An 18,677-nucleotide genomic window follows, 5' to 3' on the forward strand; every position below is an offset into this window, starting at 1 on the left:
CCATAAAGTTAACCAATTGGCTTACATTTCTGCACTGTGTAAGTACATAAAGAAATAGTTCTTGAGTAGTCTTCCACATTTCATCATTTTAGTTTAGTTGTGTATGTCTCAAAGAACTATATTTTATATACTTCACTACTTATGTAGGAGAATAATTTGGAGGCTAGATTTTTATCCATAGTATAGCTATGTATAGACTTAATTGAATAAAAAGAAGACTGTGGAAACCAGATTTTTAGTTGTTTATTTTGGTTAGTGTTTTTAGTGGGAAGGTGGCTTATGAAAAAGTGCTTAATTAAAGATGTACTACCACTGTTCTTTAAGAAAATCTAAATAGTAATAATCAAAAGCACACAAGTAGGTTTTCATTGTGCAGTTCCTTCAGTTTTCTGTACGTTTGAAAATTTTCTAATACAGTGTTGAAGAAAAACAGTCAAAACATAAAAAACATAAATTAAGAGGTGATTATTGACGTTACAAAATGATTTGTATCCTTAAGAAAGGATTTACCAGAAGCTTCATTTATACTAAGCTCCTGTGATGTATTTAATGTAAATTAGTCAGTAGAGAAAATAAGACATTGAAAATGTTAGAAGCCATTGAATTGAAGCTAATAAAAGCCAGCAAGAAGGTATAATTTGGTGTGTTTGAATAATCATTTTGCCTATCATTTTTCGTTATTGTATAAAGCGATACATCGGTTCTTAAGATTTGTCTTTACTGTAGAGGCTCTGAGTGTACAGGCAGAGCAAACATCTACTTGTTGAATTTTACATAGAATACATGTTTATTAGTAATAGTAGTGACATATGGATACTTTCGGCTAGGAAATGATGTATTTTTTGATCTTAGATTTTCTTGTCCTGAATTACTCAGAATTTTTTTGGTTTCACATGCAGATATGATATTAAGATTTTTTAAATTAAAAACTTTAGTAAGTTTATAGTAAGCTATAGATATTTTAAAGAGGTGAAGTCTGCTTTATTAGATTATATATATTAAGTCTTCTGAAAAGAAGTGATTAAATTAAATTTTAGAAATATATCTAAAGTAATAGAGTTGACTTGGCAGGGATATTTTTGGTTCTTAATATTTCTTAAAGTATGATAGATATACTTATAAATATCCTTTCTACATAAAACAGAAAGATATGTTATCTTTATGATATAAAAACTTAAAAATTGCTATAAATAATTCTTTTTATTACATTAGTTTTTTTATTTAAATGGTATCACTTTTATGTAGGTATGTATTGCGGTATGTCTGACATTTATAGAGTATTACATTTATATCAACAACTATTTCCTTGATCAGCATTGGATATTTTCTCTTTTGTCCAGATACTAATGCCAGTATGTATACTAGGTGTTGTCAAACTGTTCTGAAAGGGCCAGATAGTAAATATTTTTATCCTTGTGGGCCATATGGTCTTGCTCAGCTCCTTAACTCTTGTAACATGAAAACTGCCATAACCAATACTTAAATGTATAAGTGTGACTGTATTACAATAAAACTTTGTTTATGTAAACAGGCCACTGGCTATATTAAGACTGCAGGTCATAGTTTGGCAACCCTTGAAGTGGATATTTATGAGGTGATTTGAGAGCATTCAAATACTAGAGCACTGTCAATAACATTTATTCGAACTATATTTCCCCTTGTTTAATTAGGTATTAATGTAAAATTTAGTTCAGATTTTAGCTAACTGAAAGCTATGTCCTACATTTTCATAGTGGAACTTAGTTAAAGAAACAAGAGTACTGTGTTTTCATTAGAACCCAGGTATTTAACAAGTGAAATTAATTGTCCTAAAATTAAAGGTGTATTCTAGCACTCAAAACAGTATTAATTTTATGAAGGCATATGTTTTTGGCACTCTAAAGACTTCTGAATTGACAGAATTAAGAAATAACTTTTTTAAGCCTGAAAATACTTTGAAACACCTATACTTTCTGCAAGTAATGTTGGGGAGGGAGGGTGAAAAATTTGTTTCAGTTTCTTTCAGGGGAAAAAACTTATGGAGCTCTTTTATATTTTGCATTGTTTTTAGCATATGCTGTGGAATTGGCGACCAGCAGAACAGGTGTTTGACAAAATATGATAATTGCTTCCTTTGTTCATTTTAATTTGATTCAAGTTATTTACATGTGAAAAGCCTAAACACTTTCATTCTCTTTTTAAAAAATGGAAGATATAGTTTTTTTCCCCCTCAGTGAGGATTATCAGTTAAGATAATAAGTGTAATGTTTCTAAAACTACTGCTTTTTGCCTTTACAAAAATTTGCACGTTATCAGTATGAAAACAGTCCATTGGTAAATATTGGCTAATGCAATTGAAATTATTTTTTATGTATTTCCATTTCTTTTTCTTTTTTTCAGTTTTATCTGAAAGTTTAAATATTTTTAGGGTCTTCACTCAGTGGCCATTAACGTTTCTTCCTGTCTCTTGTCGAATTGATGTAGGTCATAATGATTACGGTTATCAGCAACCGTCGTATCCTGAACAAGGCTACGATAGGCCTTATGAGGATTCCTCACAACATTACTACGACGGAGGTATCTATATACCTTCACACACATATACATATATATCCCCTTCTACAGGAATGGAAATTCTTGCATAAGACAACTTCTACCCATGCAGAGCTCTTGTAGAATACTAGTTGCTGGCTGTCTTGAAAGTTATAGGGAGCCCAAAACAATCAAAATAATTTCCTTACAAATATTTAAAATGTATAACCATGACTTGCCATTTCTAACAGTAATAAAAAGACTAAAACATTAAAAATAATTTTTTTCCTCGGTGGAAATTTTCTATTTGCACATAAATCCATCAATCCAATTTTTTTTCCTTGTGTGTGTTTACATATGTATAATTTTACATATAAGTTTGGTGCCTTTAGGAAAAAGCTTGCTGATCTTGTGTAGCTAGTGTGTGCTCTTGTAGCTGTCTTTAATTTTGTTTTTTTTATTTTGTTTAGCATAGTCATGATCTTATGACTGTGATGTTCCAGTAAATGTAATGCTCGTATGGCAGAGACGCTGAAAATGCTGCAGTTCAACCTTGCAAAATTGGCTTTAACTGCAGTTTGTTTGGCCGAAATCCTTCTGTTTGGTTTGAGTTTTTTCTTTGTTTTGTTAACTTTTAAAAATCAATATGGCATTTCATTCTGTTCTTGTGTTGTTGGCTATGCATCTTAGAAGGAATGAAATTAACTAAGCAAATTTCTCAGTTTTTTTTCCTCTTCTCCAATTATCCTGTAGGAAATTCGCAGTATGGCCAACAGCAAGATGCTTACCAAGGACCACCTCCACAACAAGGCTATCCACCCCAACAACAGCAGTACCCAGGACAACAGGGTTATCCAGGACAGCAACAGGGCTATGGTAATAGGTTTTTACAGCTTATTTTTTGTCACCAAAAAGTGTGTGATGACTGTTGTTTTGAAATAGAGCAGTGGATATTTAATATTTTTTTCTAAGAATTACCACTTTTGAAAATTCAGTCTGAGCACAGTCTACTATTAGAGTGTATATTTAAAATGTTACTCTAATATAAACTAGTAATCCAGCTAAAACGAACCACAAACTGGAGATGGTTCATTGACCAACGGTAAGGTGTATAGTCATTAAGACAAGAAAAATGAATTCTCACATCTATTTAGTATTCATGACCAACCATTAACTTTGTATATGCTTGGAAATTTTTTTTTTTTTTTTTTTTTTGACAGGCAGAGTGGACAGTGAGAGAGAGAGAGACAGAGAGAAAGGTCTTCCTTTGCCCTTGGTTCACCCCACAATGGCCGCCGCCGCAGGTGCACTGAGGCTGGCGCACTGCGCTGATCCGAAGGCAGGAGCCAGGTACTTCTCCTGGTCTCCCATGGGGTGCAGGGCCCAAGTACTTTGAGCCATCCTCCACTGCACTCCCTGGCCACAGCAGAGAGCTGGCCTGGAAGAAGGGCAACCGGGACAGAATCTGGTGCCCCGACCGGGACTAGAACCCGGTGTGCCGGCGCCGCTAGGCGGAGGATTAGCCTAGTGAGCCGCGGCGCCGGCCCTATGCTTGGAAAATTTATGACTGGGTGATGATTAATGATATGTATAGAATCTGCTTAGCAAATTTGTTTCTAAAAACTAATATCTATTACTATAAAAATAACATTGATTTTTTTTTTGAGTACATATGAAGAGATTTATTCAGAATGCACAGAAATGTTTTTTTCATTCTCTAATTAAAAAGCAATATACTGTATATCCTTAGAAATCTATTTATTGCATGAATTTGGGAAAATATAGGTGTATTTTCCTATTATATATTCACTATAATACAACTACCCGGATATCTGACTTTAAAATAATTTTTTAGAATTTTGATTTATCTTTTTATTTGAGAGGCAGAGAAAGAGATAGAGATCTCCCATTGCTGATTGACACCCCATGTTCCTGCAAGTGCTGGAACTTGGCCAGGCTGAAGCCAGGAGCTCCATCTGGGTCTCTCACATGGGTGGCAGGGACCTAAGTACTTAAGCCATCACTTGCTTCCCAGGGTACATATTAGTAGGAAGATAGAATTGGGAGTGGTGCTGAAATTTGAACCTAGGTACTGTGAAATGGGTCTTGGGCATTTCAGACATCATCACATCTGCTAGGCCAGAAGCCTGCTCTTAACCTAATTTTGTATTTAGTAGATAAGGGGTAGAGAGTGATGTAGAACTAATATCTCATTCTTAAATTTCAGGCTACTACAAGCATTTTAGATATAGGGAAATGAAGTTCTAATGATAGAGAAGTTGCTTATTATTTTTTTGGACAGGCAGAGTTAGACGCTGAGAGAGAGAGAGGGACAGAGAGAAAGGTCTTCTTTTTCCATTGGTTCACTCACCAAATGGCCGCCATGGCTGGCAAGCTGCACCGATCCGAAGCCAGGAGCCAGGTGCTTCCTCCTACTGCACTCCCAGGCCACAGCAGAAAGCTGAACTGGAAGAGGAGCAACCGGGACTAGAACCCAGGGTGCCGGCACTGCAGGTGGAGGATTAGCCAAGTGAGCCACGGCGCCAGCCAGAAGTGGCTTATTAATACTGAGATAATCTCTTGCTCTAATATGATTTCTTTTTCTTGTAAATAGTGTCTTGTGGGGCTGGTGCCGTGGCTCACTTGGTTAATCCTCCCTCTGCCTGCTGCGCCAGCATCCCATATGGGCACCGGGTTCTAGTACTGGTTGATCCTCTTCCAGTCCAGCTCTCTGCTGTGGTCGGGGAAGGCAGTGGAGGATGGCTCAAGTGCTTGGGCCCTGCACCTGCATGGGAGACCAGGAGAAAGCACCTGGCTCCTGGCTTCAGATCAGCACAGCATGCCGGCTGTAGGGGCCATTTGGGGAGTGAACCAATGGAAGGAAGACCTTTCTCTCTGTCTCTCTCTCACTGTCTGACTCTGCCTGTCAAAAAAAAAAAAAGAGCCAAGAAGCCAAAATCATGCTGAACATATGTTTCTTCCTCAACATACGTATTGAAATTTGGTCAGATACTTTTGTCCTGAAAGACATAAGTTCTGTGTCTCTGATCTTGGATAAGACTTCAGAAATATTTCATTGATCTTTTCACAAAGGGGTTTTCTTGCCCTTCCCAAATGGCATTTCTGTTTTGTGTCTGTTTAGAATGTTCTGGTGTTACTGCATTTACAGGAAACCAAATATAAATCAGATAAACTCATTGAGTTAAGAGAAATGCTACTTTCAGTGAGAAGAGAGAGAAGAAAGTCTCATTAACTTTGGTTTAAGTAGTTCAGTGCTGTTGATAGACATTAGAAATTCTACAGAAGTAGTTCTTACTTTATTATTGGGATTCAATTGTCAAGCTTTCTTATGGGAAAGTAGCAGTTTTAGTAGTTAAATATATAATAGTTAAATAAATAATAGAGTCTTGAAATTTATGTAAGCTTGAAAATTTGTTTTTCTCTTATAACACTTCTGCACAATCTTTGCTTTTAATGGCAGGTTTTGCATTCAAAAAAGGTTTATAATGCATTCGTTACAATATATAATCATTGAATTTATAAAACATATTTGTTTAGCAAACCAAATCATTTGATTGCTGTCTCAAGAATTTGAAATCATCTTTATGGGTGTATTAGTTTGTTTTCCATTGCTATAACAAAGTACCTGAGGTTGGATATTTTATAAAGAAACTCAGAGTTTGGGAGATGCAAGAGCATGGTACCAACATCTCAGCTCTGGTGAGGAACCTTGTGGCTTCAACACATGGGGATGGCATCATGGTGGGAGCACATGCAGAGAGATCACAGGGTGAGACAGGAAGCCAGGGTAGCTGGGAGAAGCCAATCTTTTTCTTCAAAATTAACCCTCCTAAGAAAGCTAACTAGGGTCCCATGAAAGCTATGTCAGTTTCTTCTTTTTTTAAAAAAAAAATATTTGAAAGGCAGAGTCTGTGAGGGAATGAGGGAGGAAGACTGATCTACCTTCTACTGGTTTAATCCCAAAATGGCCACAATTGCCAAAGCCTGGCCAGGTCAAATCCAGGAGCCAGGAACCAGAAGCTTCTTCCAGTTACTCCCACAAGGTTGGCAGGGTTCTAAGCGCTTGTGCCATCTGATTCTGCTTTCCCAGGTACATTAGCAGGGAACTGGACTGCAAGTGGAACAGTTGGGATGTCTGTGTTGTGGGTGGTGGTTTAATCCTCTGCGCCTCAATGCCAACCCCTAGGCTTTACCTCTTACGTATTCTATCTCTTCTCAACATACTGAGAATCAGGCTTCTGAAAAATGAACCTTTGGGTGACACATTCAAACTGTATCCCAACTGTAGCCATGGGTGAAAGATAAAGGTGACTGATGATGATTCAAAGGTTTTTTTGTATGAAACATGACTTCAGATTTTACTTTCTGTTTTAAAGTATTGTGATTAGTTTGTCCATGCAAAGTATAGCCATATGATTCCTTTTGTGATTGCAGAAATGTGAATCTAGAGTCACAGTAGTTGTAAATATCATGACTTCCCTAGTGTTATTCAGAAGTATTTCAGTCTTTGAATCTGCTTTTCACTTTTTATTTTGCTTCTTGCTTCCACTGGTTAACTATCCACTAGATGTATAGATTAGTTTTCTTATTATCATGGAGTTAATTTGCTTTACGGTTCCCTGAATCTTTCTTGGCCATTTTGCCGTAAAAATTTTTGAATAGTCAGGGCATGACAGAGTAGGTGCATTGAAGTAGTGTTAAAATATTTTCATTCTTATTAAAACCATTGAAATTTATTTCAAACAGTATTTGAGAAAATTAAGGTACCAACTGTCTAAGTTTGATACACAAGAAAGGGTAACATATAATTTTGAACTGTTTCCCAAGTTCTAGGGGCTTAATTATATTTTTATATATTTTGTTGAAATATCTTGTGGTAATTATTTTGCAGGTCCTTCACAGGGTGGTCCTGGTCCTCAGTATCCTAACTATCCACAGGGACAAGGTCAACAATATGGGGGTTACAGACCAACACAGCCTGGACCACCACAGCCCCCCCAGCAGAGGCCTTATGGATATGACCAGGTAAGTTATTTGACCAACTGTGCAATTGTCATATTGTTTGTTCACTCTGGATTGGGTCAAATATTTTTCATGTGAAAGCTTATTTTTCCTTCCTTTCGTTCATACTACATTTGTTAACCACAAAGTATATTATATTTAAGTCTCTTGCAAGAGTGCGAACACAGCCAATCATAGTTACTCTGACATGTAAAACATGTCTTGATCTTCTACCCTGACCCCACTGCCCTTTTTGGTCTTCATACTTTGGAGTATTTTTCTTAGCTATTTCTCTCATCTCTCTCATGTTTATTGCCGAACACTTTGCCTTGACCTGCTTAGATGTGGAGTCCATCTGTGTCAGTTCTTCTGTTAGCTCTCTATTGCACTTCATGTTACTAAACACACTTTCTTCATACCCATAGTATCCCATCTCTGAATTCAGACTTGCTGTGCTGTGCTGCCTCCTTTCACACATATATCTGTTATCTCAGATATTATTTCTCCCATTAACTTTTAATGTGTATCTCATCCTAGGATAACTATATTCCTTTGAACTTAGTATTCAAGTTCCTTCTTTTTGTCGTTAAGCTCCTCAGATATAGTCTATGTCAAAGTTATTGTTTAATGAATGTCCTCGTACATACTCTGGGTTATTAAGGAAATAATTTATTATGACAACTTTAAGATTGATTTTAGGTTTATCTAGTGGCTTTTCAATGAGGATACTTTGGTCTTTTCACCACTTAAACTACTTAAAATAAGTTATTTTTGATATGGAACTGTCTTTAATATGGAAATTAGGGTTCCAGGGCCAAGGTAGATGGTCTGGTTTCAGGAACGACTCAGATGCAAATGCTAATTAGAATTTAAAGTATGAGCAGCTTTTCTGAACCCTTTCTGAAACCTGCAACCCTGTTGATACTGTTACTCCTATTTAAGTGAAGACAAAGGAGACTTAAACTAAAAGGAGAAAAGCAGGTGAGTAATATTTTTAAAGAATTACAATAGAACAAAATCAAAGAAAAATTTAAAGGGGAGCCTTTAAATTTTAAAAATAAAATGAGTCGTAGGTAGTAAATATGTAAGGCGGGATTCCTGAGCAGGTAAAATTTAGGCTCATTCTAATCCACTTAACTTTTTCAAAAATGAGGTTCTGGTCATATGTTCCTTCATTCAACAAATGCTTGCCAATTTTCACAATATGCTGGATACTTAATAGTAAGTCCTAGATAAGAGTCACAGTCTGAATGGCTTATAGAACAACTATCTTGATCTTCCTTGACCTCATTAGCTTTTTTTTTTTTTTTTTTTTTTTTTTTTGACAGGCAGAGTGGACAGTGAGAGAGAGACAGAGAGAAAGGTCTTCCTTTTTGCCTTTGGTTCACCCTCCAATGGCTGCCGTGGCCGGCGCGCTGCGGCCGGCTCATTGCGCTGATCTGAAGCCAGGAGCCAGGTACTTATCCTGGTCTCCCATGCGGGTGCAGGGCCCAAGGACTTGGGCCATCTTCCACTGCACTCCTGGGCCATAGCAGAGAGCTGGCCTGGAAGAGGGGCAACTGGGACAGAATCCGGCACCCCAACCGGGACTAGAACCTGGTGTGCCAGCGCTGCAAGGCGGAGGATTAGCCTATTGAGCCACAGTGCTGGCCTCATATTAGCATTTGATACACATTCCTTTTTCATTCTTCAATAGTCTTTAACTTCATTACTGTTTTGTTTGTCTTGAATTTATAGTGTTAGTTTTTTTTTTAATCTAATTTCTCATCTTACCCAAATATCACTTCTCAGCTCTGTGGTTTTCTGTCTGTAAGTCATCCTGTCTTGTACTTTTAGTAAACTGAGCTTCTACCATCTCTCTCTGGATGTTTTATTCTGTCAATTTTAGTATGTCATCCACTAAACTGGCCATTTCTGTTTGTAAGTCTACATATTTCTGAATTTTCTAAACTTCAGGCTATTCAGTAAGCAAATGGTTATTGATAAATAGTTATATGTTATATACCATGCTAATATTGGGGACATGCTGAGAAATAAAATAGACATGGACTCTGCCTTTTGAAATTAATTCAAGTTGCAGTACAGATAAGTAAGCAGATGATACAATATCATGATTACTTGGGTGAGGACAGCAAAGATAGATATGAAAGGAGCTTCTGTTAGATAAGTATTAAGCCCCAAGAGTAAGTCAGGATTAGCCAGGTAAATGTGGAAGGGGAAATGATGTTCTGTTCAGAAAGAAGAGCATTTACAAAGGACTAATGTTAAAGTTGTGTGATTCAATAAAGAAGAAACCCATGAAAAAAGAGGCAGGACCGGTGAGATATGTTGGGCTTAGATTAGTGAAGCTCGTAGAAATCATGTTAGGGAACTTGGACGTTAACCTGACATCAGTGCAGAGCCTTTGAAGGATTTTAATTGGTGTATAAAAAGTATCTAGTTTTTGCTGGCACTGGAACAACATTTTAGATACCTGACTTCTCCTTTTAGCATCATAATTATTCTGCTCTCTAACATTCAGAATTTGGGACTGTCATGTGAAGAGGTCAGTGTTTGGGTAGTTGTTGCCAGCTGCATCTGCTTCTACACTATAAAAAAAAAGGAAGAGGGACTGTTTTAGTTATGGTAGTATCAGTTGTCTTTCCACATTCATCTGACACTTAACCTTATCTACTTATACAAACACCTGTTGAACTCTTCATTCATTCACCTCTTAAAGATGCTTGAGACGATGTAAAATCTATGCATATTCCTAAACCCAACCCAGTTAGAGTAATATGGTTATTGTGGTAGTTTAGGCAGATTATTTTTATAGCCATCTGTGGGACAACTGAAAATATTCCCTGGTCTTACTTGTTTTCTTTATCTCGGGGCTTATTGTCCTTTGTTGCATCTGTCCTGTGTCCTGAGTACAATAGGTTCCTATGTTTTTGTAGTTTTTTGGTTGTTTCAGGCTGGAGGGTAAATTGATACTGACCGCAAAGATGCTTTAACTTTTCAGCCTAGCATTTCTCTCCATTTTATGAATTATTTAGTTATTATCTGTTGTAATACTTCACATCTAGTGTGCAAACTCTTTTTGCTATTGTTTTGTCTGTTTTTATTGACTCTTTATCACCTAGTAGAACATAACATGTGTTCAATAAATATTGATAAATAAAGTATTAAGTAATTGAATAAATAAGGCCATTTCATAGATTCAGATGGCAATAAGAGGAGGTAGTAGGAAACCTCTAAATAGTATTTTGAAGCAATAATGTTAATACTTTTAACTGATTAGATAAATGGAATAAAAGAAGGAAATTTCAAGATGGTGAGTATAGTTCAGTGTTTCTAGCATAGGAATTCTCATTCAGTAGACTCTCTAGGCAATCTCTTTGAATGATATATTTTCATTATATATTTATTATATATATATTTCATTATGTATATTTTTTAAATGTACATATTTTCTGTTAACTCCCAGATCTCTATTTCTAGTCTGAATCTCTCTTCTGGAAATCAGATGCCTACTGGGTGTCTCCACTGAGGTGTATCATAGGCATATTAGTTCAGTTAACCTAAATAAATCCACCTTTTTTCCCATATAGACTTCTTTCTCCTTTTTCAAAGAGAGGAATATTATCACCAAGTAAGAATGCCAAGGCTATATTTGGCATTTATTCTCCCTTCCTGCCCTCCCCCATCTAATAAATGGCAACGTCTTGTTTATCATCCTTCCTGAAAAGCTCTTGAGTCTATCCACTCCTTTCTTAACCTACTACCTTGTCTTAATCTAGATCACTCTCACCTGTCTTCATCACAGTATGTCTTCTTGCTTTCATTGTCAGTACTGCTTTACATTCTAGTCAGAAATTTTATAATTTAAAAGCAAAGGGAGGGCCGGCACCAGGGCTCACTTGGCTAGTCGTCTGCCTGTGTCGCCAGTACCATGGGTTCTGGTCTCAGTTGGGGCGCCGGATTCTGTCCTGGTTGCTCTTCTTGCAGTCCAGCTCTCAGCTGTGGCCTGGGAAGGCAGTGGAGGATGGCCCAAGTGCTTGGGCCCTGTACCCACATGGGAGACCAGGAGGAAGCACCTGGCTCCTGGCTTCATATCGACGCAGCGTGCCCGCCATAGCGGCCATTTGGGGGGGTGAGTCAACGGGAAAGGAAGACCTTTCTCTCTCTCTCTCTCTCTCTCTCTCTCTCTGTGTGTCTAACTCTGCCTGTCCAAAAACAAAACAAAACAAAACAAACAAAGGGAGAAAAGCTGAGGTCTAGCATTGGGTGATTACTCAAGATGACCAGAGGTGAGAAATGATAAGGCCAGATGACAAATCCTGCATTATGAGAGCTATTGCTGTATTCACCATGCAGTGTTGCCACTTACAATATTAATAAATACTTGCAGAGTTAGCAAAGAAGTTTTATAGTTCTCCCTCCCTTGGAAGACTTTTTTGAGAGGTGGGTTGTAATTACCTTACTTTTCAGATGAGGAAATTGAGACTTGAGGGAGGTTAGGTAGTTTGCTCAAGGACAGGAAGCTGTTAAATGTTGAAGTTAGTGCTAGAAATTGGCTTCTAGAGGCCAGCATTGAAGCACAGTAGGAAACGCTCCCCCTGCAATACTGGCATCCCATATGGGCGCTGGTTCCTCTCCTAGCTGCTCCACTTCTGATCCACCTCCCTGTGAATGCTCCTAGGAAAGAATAGATGATGGTCCAAGTGTTGGGGCCAATTCCACCCATGTGGGAGACCTAGATGAAGCTCCTGGCTTTGGCCTGGCCCAGCCCTGGCCGTTGAGGCCATTTGTGGAGTGAACCAGTGGACTAAAGATCTCTCTCTTTCTCTGTCTCACTCTTCCTTTCAAATAAATACATAAATCTTTTAAAAAGAAAAAAGAAAAGCAAAAGCATGAAGAAAAATAAAGATAAAATGGTTAGGGAAATTGGAAGTAAGAAATACATAATTATAAGGGGGTAGAATCTAACAGTTATTTTGTAAGACAGAGTTGGATATAATGGAGAATAAGTCTAATTAGACCTGCCATAAGCTTCTAACTTCAAAACCCATACCTTCAGCTTTTTATACCACCCTAGAATTGATCCTAATAGTGTGAACAAGTGTGGGTCAAGTCTTTTATACTCTCAGTTTCTTCTATGAGATGAATACTTACTGTAGAGATTAGATGACATCATTACAAAAATTTCTGGAAAACGGAATTAAAAGGTAAGTTTATTTTGGCACAAAAGTGAAATGTGCATATGTGGGGTGTTCAGGAAGTTCATCGGAAAATGTGTATTACAGAAAACTATACATGGATCTCAAATTTTTTTATAACATAGTAGGTGTATCCTTTAATTCCATTTTCCCACGAATCTGCTAAAGCATCCTTATAGATGGAAACAAAGCACTTATTGCAATGTCTCACCTATGGGAGGTCTTAATTATAGGCATATAATAAAAATTAACTGTTGTTAATATTAGCTATAGGTTCTACTCCTTGTAATTATGTATTCCAATTTCCCTAAGCGTTCTAATTTATTTATTTTTACTTATTTGACAGGTAGAGTTAGACAGTGAGAGAGAGAGAAAGACAGAGAGAAAGGTCTTCCTTCTGTTGGTTCACCCCGCAAATGGTCGCCACGGCCGGTGCACAGCACCGATCCGGAGCCAGGAGCCAGGTGCTTCCTCCTGGTCTCCCATGCGGGTGCAGGGCCCAAGCACTTGGGCCATCCTCCACTGCCTTCCCGGGCCACAGCAGAGAGCTGGACTGGAAGAGGAGCAATCGGGACAGAACCGGCGCCCCAAACAGGTGCCGGTGCCGCAGGTGGAGGATTAGCCTAGTGAGCCACAGTGCCGGCCATCTAATTAATTTTTTATCTATGCTTTTGCTATAGCTCTTTTTCTTCTGTTTGAATTATTCCCTTTTCTTTTCTCTGCTATTCAAATCTTAGCATTTTCTTTTTATTAATTTATTTATTTGACAGATAGAGTTAGACAATGAGAGAAAGAGACAGAGAGAAAGGTCTTCCTTCCATTGGTTCATCCCCAAAATGGCCACTGAGGCCGGCGTTCTGCCAATCCGAAGCTGAGAGCCAAGTGCTTCTTCCTGGTCTCCCATGCAGGTGCAAGGGCCCAAGCACTTGGGCCATCCTCCACTGCTCTCCCACGCCATAGCAGAGAGCAGGACTGGAAGAGGAGCAAGCGGGCCTAGAACCCAGCGCCCATATGGGATGCTGGCGCCGCAGGCAGAGGATTAACCAAGTGAGCCACGGCGCCGGCCCCCAAATCTTAGCATTTTCTTAAGACTCCCAACACTCTGAAAATTTTTTAAACATTATTTATTTGAAAGTCAGGGTTACACAGAGAGAGGAGAGGGAGAGAGAGAGAGAGGGAGAGAGAGAGAGAGAGAGAGGTCTTCCATCTGATGGTTCACTCCCCAATTGACCACTGTGGCCGGAGCTGCGCCGATCTGAAGCCGGGAGCCCAGAGCTTCTGAGTCTCCCACGTGGGTTCAGGGGCCACGTGGAAAGCATCCTCTACTGCTTTCCCAGGCTATACAGAGAGCTGTATCAGAAGGGGAACAGCCGGGTCTCGAACTGGTGCCCATATGGGATGCCGGTGCTTCAGGCCAGGGTGTTAACCCACTGTGCCACAGAGTGGGCCCCTATTTATTTTAGCGTATGTCCATCTTTTGCTTCCTGAACTCTTATAGAACTTTTATTTTTTCTTAAAAAATAAAAACTAATCTTTAGAATTTATTTATTTTTTTAATTTGAAAGATATATTTGGGTTCACTCCCCAAATACCCACAACAGATGGTACTGGACCAGGCTGAAGCTGAAATTTAGTCTGGTAGGTACTTGATACTTGAGCTACATTTAGCAAGAATACTGTATTGGAAGGAGTGGCCAGGACTTGAACCAGGCAGTATGATATAAGATGGGAGCAGCTCAAGCAGCAACTTAACTTCTGGGCGAAACATCTGCCCCAGAACTTATCTGCTACTCTGTAGTTACACTTTACTAAGTGATAAGTCTTACCTTACCTGTTTTTCAAATGTTTTACGGCAATGAGCATTTTTCCCATAAATGTATATAATTGCTTATATATGATTTGTTTGGCATATGTTATTGAAGGAATTGTATGCTTCAGTCACTCTTCAGTACTCTTGACATAAGGATGAGTAAGATGGTCAATGTACTCAAGTTGTTTGAAAAATAGCAAATCAATTATAACTTATATTATCTCATTTTATGTTTACTAGGGGAGCATTGACACTCACCGGTTTATAATTCTAAAAAGTCCTGTCCCATAGCTTCTCTTATTTATAGGTGTCATAACAGATGAAATAGGAATTAATGTTAACCACAAGGAAGTTGTGATTCAAAGGTGGAGATGTTGTTCTCCTACCTCATATGAGTGATGAAGTTGATTCTCAGATGGCTTTTTAAGACTCAAATAGCAAGTGAGCAATAGATTTGGAACTTAAGTTTAGCTTTCATATTTAGATAACATAAGATGAAATAATCTCCAATTTGCTGCTCAGCATTAACTTATATTTCTGTTTTAGACCTCTTATTATAAAATCTTGAAATACTAAAAAAGAATAGTCTACTCAACTCCTGTGTGCCCATCACCAACTTCAACAGTTAATACTTTCCTTTTGTCATTCTTACCTACCTAACCACCTTATTTGTTTCATTTCAGAGTATTTTAGAGCAGATCATTTTCCCACAGATATTTCAAGATGAGCTTTGACTTTAAATTTTACTGAAAAATAATACAAAATTTCTTACATTTTAAATGCATTCTATTATATAGTAATATTTGATAAATTAATAAGTATATATACGCCAGTGGCAATGTAAACTTTAGTGTATTGTTTCTTTAGTTCAGAAATATTTCAATTCTAAAGTATTTTCTTGAGTCACATTTTATGTGGTTAAGAGGAAAAAATTTAGACAAAGGAGACAATTAGATGCTTCTAGTGAGTATTGTTTTGGGAAAATAGGTGCTTTTATAAGCATCTATTTTAAGCACATTAAAAATGTTCTAATAAAATACACATTCTATAGTATGTTCTTCTGTTTTAGAGGAAAAGACATTGCTTCTCTTCTCCCAAACTAATACTAAATGCCTGTTGGACATTATTTACCTTTCTCATAGAGTTTTGCTACTTCCTCCTGTCCTTTGTGTCTCTGTTCTCTACTTCTCTTTCATTCTGTAGCCTACAAGTCTTCAAGTCTACTATTTTAGAAAAAACAGAAACAAAATAAACTTTCCTTGGTTTTCTGTCCCAGCAGCCTCCCTGAATACCTCCTGATACTTCATTGACCTCAGGGAAAGTTCTGAATTCCTTAGTGTAGATACAAGGTTCTTTACTTTTTTTTTTTTTTTTTTTTTTTGACAGGCAGAGTGGACAGTGAGAGAGAGAGACAGAGAGAAAGGTCTTCCTTTGCCGTTGGTTCACCCTCCAACGGCCACAACGGCTGGCACACCGCGCCTATCCGAAGGCAGGAGCCAGGTGCTTCTCCTGGTCTCCCATGTGGGTGCAGGGCCCAAGGACTTGGGCCATCCTCCACTGCCTTCCTGGGCCACAGCAGAGAGCTGGCCTGGAAGAGGGACAACCGGGACAGAATCCGGTGCCCCTACTGGGACTAGAACCCGGTGTGCCAGCGCCGCAAGGTGGAGGATTAGCCTACTGAGCCGCGGCGCTGGCCTGGTTCTTTACTTTTTATCTCCTAGACACCTTTCCTTCTTCACTTGCAACCTATCCCAAATGCCTTTGATGTTCATTCATAGTAATAATTATAACAAGCCAAACCCACAAAATTGTCATTCTTAACACATGGTTTATATGCTAAAATGTATCATATCAGAGTTGACAATTAAAACTACTCATTTATTCCTGCTCAGTTCAATTCAGAATTCTCCAAACATTTGAATTCCGATTATGTGACAGGTACTGTTGTAGATTCATTTGCTAATCTTTCGAATGTTTTGAAATTGAAATCTGTTTTCAATTGTATATAATATCAGAAGAAATTAAGTAGAGCTAAATAGCCAAATATATGAAAGTTTTTGTCTGTTGTGGATATGAGAATGTTAAAAATGATTTATTATTTTCTGTGGTCAAACTATTATCTAATTATGTTTTAAAATTTTTCTTTTAGGGACAGTATGGAAATTACCAACAGTGAAACAGTACTTACATTCCAATAGCCAGTATCTATTAGCAGCCATATTGTCACCTCAGCACTGTGGACACCTCCCTGTGAAAAGATCCTTTCATTCCATCTAGTTTTTGGAAAAACCTTGTGGATAAGTGGCTGTTTCATCAATAAGCAGCCTTTGTGGTTTAGTTGTAAAAGGCTTTAGTAGCTCAAAAATACTCTTGATTTCACATTTCTACTCTAGATGGCAACATTGGACAGAAAATGCAATGACATAACCAGTTTGCAATGATTTTGGAACTGTGTTTCAAATGGACTGTTACAGACTGAAAGGTGTGAACAGCTTTGTATGTTTATGAAGGTTAAGGGAATTTAATACTTTTCCACAGATTCTTTTGTAAGGGGAAGAGGGAAATGTACACTTTTTACAGCAGCAATATTTTGTATATTATGTTTATTTCATGTGATGAATATGCAAGGCGGTACACTGTGCACTGGACAGAATCAGAAATCCTCTGTTAATGTGGACTGGAGCATAGTAGATGCTTGATTGTTTGGGTCTCAAAATGGTGTCCTATAAAGATAAAGGTGAGAGAGGAGGCAAAGCACACCATATGTCCACTGTTAGATTCTCCTAGAGGAAATTCAAATCCCTTTTATCTCTTAGATAATGAAAGGCACTGTGATACAGTTTTGGGTAAAAAGACATTTTTTAAAAGCCTTCCAGTTTTGTGGATTAAAACCTTTTTATAAAGACCATTTATATTACTGTTTTAAAATGTGAGGCAATAAGAATTACTTTATGTTTGATTTGAAGTATCTTTGGTAATAGCTTCATGTAAATGAAGTGGTAATCCTCTCTTAAGATAGCAATAACTGAAAATGAAAGTGTTAATTTTACCTTGTTTGAGTAATCAGGGAACTTAGAAAATAATATCAAAACATTTTATAAATGATATCAAAGGAGAGTCAGTGTTGACCCAGGAATTTTATTTTTTAACATTCGAAGGATAATTGGTTTATATGATAAAATATTATTTCAACTTTCTTAACTGGAGATAATGCCATTTATAAAGGAACATTTTATGTTTTCCCCTTTTTTATGTTGGTTAATATAATACAAAGAGATGTTCAGGAAAATGCTTATTGATGAGGTTTATTCTGATTTGTATTAAAAGCATAGAGGTTGCATTATAGATCACCTTGTTTATAAGCATGGCATAGTTAATCATTATTTGAGACTGTCCTGTGCCTGATTATTTTAGCTCAATTCAGGGATGTTACATTGGGCAGGAAAGCATGCATTGAGAAATTTCTAGCCACAGTTATTTAAGCATAATCCGAAAACATCTAGCCCAAAGGTAAGTTGCTATTTTCATCACAGTTGTCCGTGCCCAGGGAATAAGATGTATTCTTTATAATTGAATTGGTTTTTCCCACTTCTAACTGGAAACAAAATGAAGGGGGAGGGCATAAGTTTGAATAAGCAGAACATACTGTTCTCAATATGCTGTAATCAAAAGGAGGCATTTCAGCGTGTCTGTGTGTATGAGAGTGAATGTGTGTCTGTGTATGTGTGTTTTAAGGTCAGAATTGGTTTTCTTTCATCTTGGTCAGTGGATAATGGACATCAAGTTTGAACAGATAAAGCATAAACAGCCTTATTGTGATTGAAATGCTTATAGATTCTGTGCCAATTTTCCACCACTGTGTACTTTGTTGCTATTTAAAACTGTATCAACTCTAACAGAAGAATAAATTATTTGTGATTTTAATTTTCTCATTTGTTTCTTTAAATTAGATCTCTTTGACTCTCTTGTTTTGCCTAGAGACCATGCTGTGGGTTTTTATATAAGTTAGTCCAGTATAAGCAGACTATATTTGTATTCTAGGACTTTATCAAAATTCTCTTGCCATGCCCAAGTTAATTAGAATTAACTGTTCAGTAATCAGCATGTTGTGTAGGCTGTTTGTTACAGAATTCTTT

General features: G+C 37.5%; 1 protein-coding gene across 12 annotated transcripts in view; it reads left to right on the top strand.

Annotated features, from left to right (window-relative positions):
- Window positions 1–18,465, top strand: part of SS18 (SS18 subunit of BAF chromatin remodeling complex) — a 92,290-nt gene extending 73,825 nt beyond the window's left edge. For 8 of the 12 annotated variants that reach the window (XM_070050361.1, XM_070050365.1, XM_070050368.1 and 5 more), the window contains 4 exons: window positions 2,464–2,556; window positions 3,265–3,387; window positions 7,424–7,557; window positions 16,691–18,465. In XM_070050361.1, coding sequence (XP_069906462.1) covers window positions 2,464–2,556; window positions 3,265–3,387; window positions 7,424–7,557; window positions 16,691–16,717 — 377 coding nt within the window. In that variant the 3' untranslated portion in view covers window positions 16,718–18,465. The remainder of the gene's footprint in view (window positions 1–2,463; window positions 2,557–3,264; window positions 3,388–7,423; window positions 7,558–16,690) is intronic. The other 4 variants (XM_070050367.1, XM_070050363.1, XM_070050366.1 and 1 more) reach the window with 1 other exon arrangement.
- Window positions 18,466–18,677: the final 212 nt, after the last annotated feature.

Source organism: Oryctolagus cuniculus, chromosome 10, assembly GCF_964237555.1.
Source record: "Oryctolagus cuniculus chromosome 10, mOryCun1.1, whole genome shotgun sequence".
Classification (NCBI taxonomy): Eukaryota; Metazoa; Chordata; class Mammalia; order Lagomorpha; family Leporidae; genus Oryctolagus; species Oryctolagus cuniculus.